Source organism: Danio aesculapii, chromosome 5 (assembly GCF_903798145.1).
Source record: "Danio aesculapii chromosome 5, fDanAes4.1, whole genome shotgun sequence".
Taxonomy (NCBI): Eukaryota; Metazoa; Chordata; class Actinopteri; order Cypriniformes; family Danionidae; genus Danio; species Danio aesculapii.
Genome location: NC_079439.1, coordinates 50069760 through 50082015, shown reverse-complemented (window position 1 = coordinate 50082015; position 12256 = coordinate 50069760). Strand labels below are relative to the sequence as shown.

General features: G+C 34.6%; 1 protein-coding gene across 1 annotated transcript in view; it reads right to left on the bottom strand.

Annotated features, from left to right (window-relative positions):
* The window catches only part of wdr36 (WD repeat domain 36), a 42157-nt gene extending 31991 nt beyond the window's left edge, over positions 1-10166 (bottom strand). Inside the window, exon 1 of the mRNA XM_056458406.1 lies at positions 9893-10166. Coding sequence (XP_056314381.1) covers positions 9893-10054 — 162 coding nt within the window. The 5' untranslated portion in view covers positions 10055-10166. The remainder of the gene's footprint in view (positions 1-9892) is intronic.
* Between the last annotated feature and the right edge of the window lie 2090 nt (positions 10167-12256).

Below are 12256 nucleotides of genomic sequence, written 5' to 3'. Positions count from 1 at the left end.
GACTATATTAGAAGTGTTTTGAAGTAATTCGCGCATTCCTCCTGTAGAAAAACATCATAAGAACAATGCTTAGTGGCTCAATGTATTGCAACAGTGTTTTTAAAAGTCTAAACACTTGATATAATGTATATGTACATTATGTACCAAGCACATATGGTCAGAACACAAAGGATTTGCAGGTAATAAAGTATTAAGCGTTTTTCCCAAAGAAAAGCCTGTCAGGCGTCTGTTGCTCCGCCTCTTTGCCCTTGGTTGGTATCTCCCGGTCAGTGCGATGATGCGCGAACAAAATGACAATGGTTGGCCACTCCTACCTGTAGCTTCTTTTGCCTTCCTCAGAAACCTACGGGTGACAAAACGGATACTACATCCTTATACAGTCTATGGTGCACATTTGTGCAGGTGGAGTAGAAGATTAGTTCATTTTTCAAGTCCTCTATCGGACTGGAGTCGTTCGTTCTTCACATGAGAGACAGAAGCCAGTCATATGCATTTAGAGCCAAAAAAAGATTTGATCCGTTCATTTCTCGAGTCCTCGGCTTTGAGTCATCTCTTTACATACTGTCTTACTGTCATACTGTCTTTACATGATGAACGAACGATTCAAATACCCGACTTGAAAGGTGAAATAATCATGGGTCTTTCCGGCTCAAACTATAAGCATTAGTTAAGCTTTATATTTGATTTTTTAAATTAATTAATCTTTTTTTTTTTTTGGTTTTAAAAATAGTTAACAATAGATTGCAGAAACTTAGATCATTAGAAAAAACAGAGATGTTGTTACAATCTGCATAATACATAATACAAAAAAATTAAAACATATAGATTAAATAAAGTAAAAAATGGAAATTATATAAGATTGAAAGCCAATTTTTTTTTTTTTTTGTTAGTTAAGCTTAATTGGGACTGTCAGTGTCAGGTGAATGAACGACTCAAATTTAAAGACGATGATGATGTGAGCAGAGCTAATCATAGATAAAACACCAGGTAAATAATGAAGGATTATTTTCTCTTTCTTAGTTGCATTGTAGATGTGTTTGGATTAAGACATGGACTAAGTATCCGTGATGTCACCCATAGGTTTCTGAAGAAAGTAAAAGAAGCTACAAGTAGGCACCAACCGGGGGATACCAGCGGGAGTTTAAAGATCAGCAAAGCGACTTAAATGTCAGGGCAGCATAAACATGTTTGAAGATGGTTTGTGCATGATTCATTAGCTTTAGCTGATTTCTGTTTAAAAAAAAATCTGGATTATTACTGTCTGTATAGAAAAGTTTTAAAGTTGAGGGGTGACGTTACTGCGGTCAGGTGAGCTAATCAAGAATATAAACTAATGAAGACTAAATAAAGCCAATATTCATTATGCATTATGAGGGTATTTGCAATGATGCATTCATAATGATGCAAGGGTAATAATAATGCATGTACAGTTAAAGTCAGAATTATTAGCCCCCTTTGCATTTTTTTTTCTCTTTTATATATGTCCCATGATGTTTAACAGAGCAAGGAAATTTTCACAGTATGTCTGATAATATTTTTTCTTCTGGAGAAAGTCTTATTTGTTTTATTTCGGCTAGAATAAAACCAGTTTTTTAAATGTTTTTATTTTTTTTTTATTATTATTTTATTTTTTATTTCATCATTATACAATAACTTGCCCAATTACCCTAACCTGCCTAGTAAACCTAATTAACCTAGTTAAGCCTTTAAATGTCACTTTAAGATGTATAGAAGTGTCTTGAAAAATATCTAGTAAAATATTATTTACTGTCATCTTGGAAAAGATAAAATTATTAGAGATGAGTTATTAAAACTATTATGTTTAGAAATGTGTTGAAAAAAATCTGCTCTTCATTAAACAGAAATTGGAGAAAAAACTAAACAGGGGGCTAATAATTCTGACTTCAACTGTACTCACCTTATTCTCCTCGTATGAGTGGGCGCAGCCATTTGAATAATTTTGGCTCAAGACTTGCGGTCTCTTTCACTTCCATTCATTTTTAAACATTAAAAACAGCCCGTTTTGCTGCTTGGTGTTGGATACTGATATTTTCCTATTGTATTATTCTACTTTGTCTGTATTGTCATGGAAACAATTGTTTGTAGAGTAAGTAGTTTGACCATTTTCTGCCGTTTATTATTCCTTGTCATTTCTCCCATAGGCAGCTAAATCGGAAGTTCTAAAACAATCACAAAAACGTGCGCACTTCCGCATTGAAGTATAAGGTCAATAATGCTTTAAAAACTATTTTGTTATAATTGTATCATTTTGTGAATAATCATAACACCTAAAGCTTAGTGAGTTCTGAACACAACTGTGGCGCATATTCAAAACAAACAACGTATATGTTGTTGTTTTTTTTTTTTTAAGATTTATTTTTTGGCTATTTTGCCTTTATTAGATAGGACAGTATTTAGGACAGGAAGCGAAGTTGGAGAGAGAGAGAGGGGGGTGGGGTAGGGAAATGTCCTCGAGCCGGGATTCGAACTCGCGACGCCCTGATGTGCTACTGCACCATATGTCGACGCGCTAACCACTAGGCTATTGCGCCGACGTATATGTTTTTAAAGTTGACTTAATAATTCATTTTATTCTACAAGACCGTATTCTACATTACGATTGTACAATTATAGAAATGTTGTTGTTATTGTGATAATAGTATGTGAAAATGTACATTCATTTTATGTGGCAAGCAACTGTATATTGCATTAATAGGTTGTTAAACCAAATTTGACCAATCACAGGCAAAGTAAAGTCCTTACTTCAGTATATGGAAGTACTTACAACTTAAAATCATTCCCTCATAGCAAACCAAGCCAAAATAATATTCAACAAGATTTTTAGGCATTCATAAGTTTAAGTTTTTCTAGTCAAAATGTTTGTACTTTGACATAGTTTCAGCCTAATTTTGATTTAATTAGAACAGAAAAATACCAGTTTGTTTTAGTATGACCACCAAAAGATAACTACTGAAAACAGCCTTTACTCACAAATATTGCATGGTTAATATTCAATCAACCAATTGTAAGGTTTTAGCAAAAATAATATCTGCATGAATTTTAATATATACATTATATTACATGTAAATATTTATAATAAAATTAAGATATTTATTTTTGAATGGTATTTAAATTGCATCTAATTTATTAATAAAATGTATTTATGTTTTGAGGTATATTTAGTGTATTCAGACCTACAGTAACCTCTGATTAGCTATTACAGAGGATACTGTAGGTCAAACCCTTCATCTAGTTTTACTTTTAGGTTATATAGAGACACAAACACCTATTTTACAAGAAGAGTGTCTTGTAAACACTTATGATGTCTATCAGTGCTCTAGATCTACCGGATTCAGACCGTTGAATGAATTTTATCTAGCACAGACTGACTGGCACGATTATGTCTTCACCGTGCTATGAAATAGTCTGGGGTGGTCAAGTGTATATTTATCTTAGCTATTATTTTATTTACTTAAGATGCAGATCAGAGAAAACTAATTCCCAGTATTAAAGGGGTGACAATGCCATAGATTTTTGATATCGTTCAGAGGGGCTAGAGTGTAAATTAGCAATTTGCATCATGTATGTGTTTTTGAAGAGTTTAAATGCAAAAACCTCTAAATGCGATTTACTATTTTCTTCTAAAATTAGCATTTTTCCCAGACTTTTCCCCATGTGTGTGGATTTTACTTTTATAGTGACGAATAAGTTATTTTGCCTTTAAAAGTGAAATAACTGAACATAAATATAGGAGGCTACGAAAAATGCTCATTTTAGAGACATATTATAAGGCATTTACAGGTCTTTGCATCTGAACTCTTTACATATACATACATAGTTCAGATGCAAAAGCCGCTAAAAGCCACTTCTGCCAAAAATGAGCTAATGACATTGAGTGAATGCTTTAGGGATGTAGTACACCATCAACAAATATTTTTGCTTCAAATCATCTAAATCGCAGCGTCAGCACATTCAGAAATAACAGTTTGTTGACAAAAGCCTCTAAAAGCCTTTGAATGAGTCCGATTTACTATACATTAAACAGCAACTGCGTTTCATGAAAGACGAAGTTAAGATGCCATTCTTTTATCCCACATGGATGCTATGAGGATAAAAAAAGAGAAGAAAGAGATCAAGACCTTACGTATAGTGAGGATGAATGAATGACAGCTTCTAAAATTGACATGAGATGAGACATCCTCTTTTTGCTCAGTAGGCCTACCTTCAGTTTTATTTGGTAATGTCAGCTGTTTTTAAAAAATAAATATAATGTATAAAATATAAAAATATAAAATTTCTATTACTTCATTACCTATATGTCTGTTAAGCTTTTATATTAATGGACAATGCACAGATTTTGATCTTTCATAATGTTTTATACTACATTATTTGACTATATTACTATACTATATTATTATACCAAGCTTAGTTTACAATGTTTACATTGCTCTACTTACATTAAATCTAAATCCCAATTATCAGAAATAACAACAGATTGTTAAGATTTAATTAATGTCCGTTTTATTGTTATTGATTATTGCACTTACTTGACAGATTTTATTCATTCATTTTCCTTCTGCTTTTTCCCTGGTTTATCACAGCAGAATGAACCGGCACTTAGTTGACAGATTTATATATTTTTAATTTTAAGTGGTTTGTGTAATGTGTCTAACACTCGCAGAGCACGGGAGGTACGCTGCAGGCGCAACTCTCACAACCTTCGATCAATTCATGTATCTTCTATTTCACAACTCTCTCTCTCTCCGTGGGCCTCTGGAATTGTCAATTTGCTGTTAACAAGGCAGATTTTATTACCTCCATAGCCACTCATTCTGACTTTAATCTCATGGCACTAACCTAGACCTGGTTGAGACCGGAGGACACTGCTACACATGCAGCTCTTTCTACTAATTTCTCTCTTTCCCACACTCCTCGTCAGACAGGGAGAGGGGGTGGGACTGGTCTACTGATTTCCAAAGAATGGAAATTCACTCAGAGGCCGTCCCTGCCAAAAATCAGCTCCTTTGAATTCCATGCAATCACCATTATCCACCCCTTCCGCATAAATGTGGTTGTCACCTATCGCCCACCGGGTACATTAGGTCACTTCTTAGATGAACTGGATGTTCTTCTCTCATCTTTTTCTGATTATGACACTCCCTTGTTGGTGCTAGGTGACTTCAACATCCACATTGAAAGACCTCAAGCTGCTGACTTCCAGACTCTGCTTGCATCTTTTGACCTCAAAAGAGCACCTACTTCTGCCACTCACAAATCAGGTAATCAGCTAGACCTTATTTACACTCGACATTGCCTCGCTGATCAAACACTAGTAACTCCACTACAAACATCGGATCATTTCCTTCTCTCTCTCAACATCCACATTACTCCTGAGTCGCCACACACTCCAACTCTAGTTGCCTTTCGCAGAAACCTCCGCTCTCTCTCACCCAATAGACTATCCACCATTGTTTCAAACTCTCTTCCTCCATCTTGCAAACTCTCTGCACTCGATACGAACAGTGCCACTGATACACTCTAGCATCATGTCTAGACAGACTATGTCCTCTTACATCCAGGCCAGCCCGGGCCAGTCCTTCTGCACCCTGGCTCTCTGATGTTCTCCGTGAGCGTCGCTCAAAACTTCGGGCTGCTGAGAGTTTTTGGCGAAAAACTAAAAATCCTGAACAGCTCATAACATACCAAACTCTTCTGTCTTCTTTCTCGACTGAGGTTACTTCTGCAAAGCAGGCATACTTCCGTCAGAAAGTCAACAGTGCCACCAATCCTCGCTTACTTTTTAAAACATTTTCCTCCCTCCTCTATCCTCCTCCTCCACCAACATCCTCCACACTCACTACTGATGACTTTGCTACATTCTTTTGCACCAAAACTGCAAAAATCAGTGCTCAATTTGCTGCACCTACAACAAACACACAAGATACACCACCAACACTACACACACTCACCTCTTTTTCCCAGCTCTCTGAGTCTGAGGTGTCCAATCTCGTGCTATCAAGCCATGCAACCACCTGTCCGCTTGATCCCATTCCCTCTAATCTCTTGCAAGCCATTTCTCCTGCAGTCATACCAACACTGACTCACATAATTAACACATCTCTTGACTCTGGTCTATTCCCTACATCATTTAAGCAGGCTAGGGTAACCCCACTGCTAAAGAAACCCAACCTGGATCAAACGCTACTTGAAAACTACCGACCGGTATCCCTGCTTCAATTCATGGCCAAGATTTTAGAGAAAGTAGTGTTCAATCAAGTCCTGGACTTTCTTACTCAAAACAACCTCATGGACAACTAGCAATCTGGCTTTGAGAAAGGCCACTCAACTGAGACTGCCCTGCTCTCGGTCGTGGAGGATCTCAGACTGGCTAAAGCAGACTCTAAATTATCTGTCCTCATCTTGCTGGATTTATCAGCTGCTTTTGACACAGTAAACCACCAGATCCTGCTATCTACGCTTGAGTCACTGGGCGTCGCAGGCACGGTTATTCAATGGTTCAGTTCTTACCTCTCGGACAGGTCATTCAGGGTGTCTTGGAGGGGAGAGGTGTCCAACCTACAGCATCTAAACACTGGGGTACCTCAGGGCTCTGTTCTTGGGCCACTTCTCTTCTCTATCTACACGACATCTTTAGGACCAGTCATCCAGAAACATGGATTTTCCTACCACTGCTATGCTGATGATACCCAGCTATACCTCTCTTTTCACCCTGATGATCCCTCGGTTTCAGCTCGGATTTCAGCCTGCCTGTCAGACATTTCACACTGGATGAAAGATCATCATCTTCAGCTTAACCTCACGAAAACGGAAATGCTTGAAGTTTCTGCCAACCCGACTCTTCACCATAACTTTTTAATCCAGATGGATGGAGCAACCATTACTGCATCCAAAATGGTAAAAAGCCTTGGAATAATGATTGATGACCAACTAAACTTCTCTGACCACATTTCTAGAACTGCTCGATCTTGCAGATTTGCACTCTATAACATCAGAAAGGTCCGACCCTTCCTATCTGAACATACAGCTCAACTCATTGTTCAAGCTCTTGTTCTCTCCAAACTGGACTATTGCAACTCTCTACTAGCCGGGCTTCCAGCTAATTCTATCAAACCTCTTCAGCTGCTTCAGAACGCAGCAGCACGAGTGGTCTTTGAACCCAAAAGAGCACATGTCACTCCGCTACTCACCCGTTTGCACTGGCTGCCAGTTGCTGCTCGGATCAAATTCAAAGCTCTGATGTTTGCTTCGCTCCTTCGTATCTGCTCTCACTTCTGCAGATTTATGTGCCCTCCAGAAACTTGCGTTCTGTGAATGAACGTCGCCTCGTTGTTCCATCCCGAAGAGGGAAGAAATTTTTTTCCCGAACTCTCACATTCAATCTGCCCAGTTGGTGGAATGAACTCCCTAACTACATCAGAACAGCAGAGTCACTTGCTGTCTTCTAGAAACGACTAAAAACTCAACTGTTTAGTCTCCACTTTCCTTCGTAATCTTAACTGCCTCTCTGGCTATACCACTAACTGTACTCTCTCTCTCTCTCAAAAAAAAAAAATAATAAATAAATTTTTTAGATTTATATATATATATATATATATATATATATATATATATATATATATATATATATATATATATATATATATTAATGCTTAGCTTCTTAGACTTTACACACCTGAAACTTGTCTATAGCACTTGTTCACTGCTGCTCTTATAGTTGTGTAAATTGCTTCCTTGTCCTCATTTGTAAGTCGCTTTGGATAAAAGCGTCTGCTAATTGACTAAATGTGAATGTTATGTTTGATAAAAAAAATTGTAATTCCATCTTTAGTGATTTTCAACTAATTACAATGTCTTGTCCTGATAGGTGGATTTAGATATTTTTGAAAAAAAAAAAAGCACAAGTGGATTTAGCTGTTTTTGACGCAAAAGAAAATCTACCTTGTTAAAAACCAAAGAATTGTCTGAAGTGACATTTATGAAAAAGTCATTTTATTTACAAGCTAATAACCTTATCATTACCTATAAAATGAAACTTCTGAACCTAATTATAGGAGCCTGTTAGAAAATACTCGTTTACAAAAAAAGAGGTCTGATGGATTTAGAGGGTTTTGCATCTGAACTCTTCATTCATTCATTCATTCATTCATTCATATATATATATATATATATATATATATATATATATATATATATATATATATATATATATATATATATATATATGGTTGTCCTCATTATGCTACCCAATCTAAGTAGAGTATAATGAATTGACTACATGCACTTAGTACAGTGTTCGATAGATCTCATAAAATTATCATGTCACGTTGAGAGAAAATGCATGCTTATCTAAAAATATTTCATTAGTCAAAACTACTTATACCATCTTACCAAAAAGTGGAAAGAAGAAAAACTACTTCTTAGAAGTAAAAGTGGTAATAAACAACAATGTTTGTTTACATGTAACGATAATCCAGGGTACTTCCAAAATGACCACAGTACTGCCACTAGTAACGTTAACGTTACAAGTTAAAGACGTAATGGTTCACTTGATATGACATCACATTCTACCACTGTATTTTTCTCCTCATAAACAAATAATATGGAATAATAAAACTGTCAGATATAAAAAAACATCAATCTTCTTTGATAATTGGGTTAAAAATGATATACCCTTGTCTCTCAGTTATTAAACGATAAAGGATATTTACTGACTTATATCGAATTTGTGGAGAGGTTTAGTTTTCCAGTGCCTCCACGAGATTATAGTATTGTAATTGATGCAATTGATGCAATACCAGCAGGCCTGGCGAGGCTTTTGCAGGGTTACAGAGAACCAAATAAACTAAGTTAAAAATGAGATTTTATTAGACGGTGTTGATATCAAAGATAGAAAATGTAATAATACATTGTCCTGCAATTTTTAGACACATGTACTTTTGGAATAACCAATTTGAGAATTGGAACTTGATCTAGACTTATAACAACAAATATTGTGTCACTAATAAAGTCAGTGAAATCTACTTTAAAATTATACATAAAATATATCCGACCAACCAGTTTCTCAAGAGGTATAAAGTTGATCTTTCTGAATCGTGTGTTTTTTGCAGGATGGATGTTGAGACTGTTATGCATTTGTTTTTTGACTGTATGTTAAATAACTCTGGTTTGATGTTGAATGTTTATTTAATATACTGAGTGGTCAAAGAATTATTATTATGAAAAGAGATGTCATATTTTATATAGATTAAAAAAAGATAGATAAGAATCTCCTGTTTATGATAAATATGTTGATATTATTAGGCAAGTTTCATATACACAAGTGTAAATGGTCGGAGAGGAAGCCTAACATCTTCCATTTCAAGGCTGATTAAAAAAAATATTTTGAAACTCTTAAAGGATTTTCAAGTCGTAAAGCGACCAGAACTGTGAATATACTTAAAAAGCTACACTCCTCTTCTCTATGGTAAATGTTATGTATACGCTCTTGTTCTTTATTTGTTTTATTTTTTTGTTACTTTGTTTACACGTTATGCTAAAATGTGTAATATTGTAAGACCTTTAATGCATTTGATTAGAAATGTTCAGCAAATACAATTAAAAAAAATGCTACCACTGTATTTTGGACGTGTATTTAACGTTACAGAAACGATATCATGACCATAACATACATGACTCTCTTACATTAATATTGCAGTGCGAAAGTTAAACTGATATAAACAAGTACAGACACTAAGTTGTGTACCATAGTTTTACATGCTTAATATCCTAAAATAACACAACTGTGTGCGTAAAATACGTAATTACTACGGTACAACTATAAACCCGTTCGAAATCATGTCAAACTTAGTATGAAACACTGGCATTCACTTACGTTATACGTATGGAAACACTGTCCAACTGCAGTGACCACATAGAACTCTCTGTGTTTCTTATGGAAGCGAACCACGTGCGCCAGATGATTAGAGTAAAGCCCCAGCGCCCTGAATCCAGAGAAGATCGCGCTCCCTTTTTTCCCCGCAGACATACTGCTCATGTATATTCACCGGCACAAACTTAAACTTCGCTGTCTGTGCTCAGAATCCCGAATAACATTTATTGCAGTTTCCGCCACATTTCTTTACCAGCAGAACAGTTGCAAAACAGTGCTACGCTAAACACGGGTCGTGTGGAAACACTTTCGTTTGGGTTCCTACCAGTAAGTTACTTCAAAAAGTAACCACTTGACTAAATATTGATTCTTAATTCTTTAAATTGAAGTCAATCAGAAACTTTTAGTTTTAAAGAATTGTAAAAAAAAATGAACATTTGAAATAGAAACAATATATGTATCAATATACAGTTGAAGTCAGAATTATTAGCCCCCTGAGTTATAATCCCCTGTTTACCCCCCCCCCCCCCCCCCCAAAATTTCACATTTAAAGGCTTAACTAGGTTAATTAGGTTAACTAAGTGGGATATTGCAATTGAGCAAGTAAATGTATAACGATGGTTTGTTCTGTAGACTATCGAAAAATATATAGCTTAAAGGGGCTAATAGTTATGACCTTGAGATAGTTTTAGAAAAAGTTAAGAACTGCTTTTATTCTAGCCAAAATAAAACAAATAAATCTTTCTCCAGAAGAAAAAATATTATCAGAAATACTGTGAAAATTTCCTTGCTCTGTTAAACATCATTTGGGAAATATTTAAAAAGTGGGAAAAAATTCAAGAGGGAATCTAATAATTCTGACTTTAACTGTACATCAAAGCACAAAACCATATTTCAAAAATATATAGTGATATAAATATTAATTTTATTTTTTATCAAGCATGTGCAGTTGTCAACCTTTATTTGGAAGTTGTAGTTAATGTGCAAAATATACAGCTAACAAAACTGTATATATATATATATATATATATATATATATATATATATATATATATATATATATATATATATATATATATATATATATATATATTTACAGACAATTATCACTCTGCTTCTCTGAATTTATACATTATATTGTCTTCAACTAAATTCTCAATTATTTTTATAATAAGCAAAGGCAGTTGTTCTGCAAAATCTATATTACTCTGTTCCCTCAATTGATTTATATACAGTTGAAGTCAGAATTATTAGGCACTCTTTGATTTTTTTTCCTTTTTTAGATATTTCCTAAATGATGTTTAACAGAGCAAAATTTTCACAGTATGTCTGATAATATTTGCTTTATTACGGCTAGAACAAAAACAGTTTTAAATTTTTTAATAACCATTTGAAGGTCAAAATTATTAGCCCCTTTAAGCTATATTTATTTTCGTCAGTCTACAGAACAAACCATCGTTATACAATATCCTGCTTAATTACCCTAACCTGCCTAGTTAACCTAATTAACCTAGTTAAGCCTTTAAATGTCACTTTAAGCTTTATAGAAGTGTCTTGAAAAATACCTAGTAAAATATTATGTATCGTCATCAAGGCAAAGATAAAATAAATCAGTTATTAGAAATGAGTTATTAAAACTATTATGTTTAGAAATGTGTTGAAAAAATCTTCTATCCGTTAAACAAAAATTGGGGGAAAAATAAACAGGGGGGCTAATTATTCAGGGGGTTTAATAATTCCGACTTCAACTGTACAACAGTTTCAACAGTAATTTAATTACAGTAACTAAACACTTTGTAACTAATTATGCCTAACACTAGTTCCTAGATTTGGTTTTTGTTAAAAAAGAGCACATAACAATACTGAGTGTATTTAACGTAACAAACTTTATTGTCCACATACATAAATATATATGAAGTAAAAATAAATAAAGTAAAACAAAATATAAACATAAAAACACAACATAAACAAACAAACAAACAAAACAAAACATTCACACAATGCAGGTTAGAGTAACAACTTTAAACACATCTGTGAGTTGTTATAACCTCTGGATCATAAAACTGCACCAGCATTTGAGGAAGGAATCTTTAGAGCAACTCCTTGGTGACTGCAGCAATGAGTTAGTCTCACACTTCTCCTAAAAAAAAAAGCGCATGTATACAATTACTCGAAAATGTTTTGATTCTGAATGTTAACTTTAGTAATTGCAATTGTTCTTACACTGCTCGCTTTTAGCATCTTTTGTATTTCCGGATACAATGTACACTTTCCAAGTAAAGTCCACCTTAGGATGCATGAATGTACTCTTCTCGTACTCTTTTGGGGAGAAGAAGAAAAAACAAACAAGAAAAATTTATTGTTTTT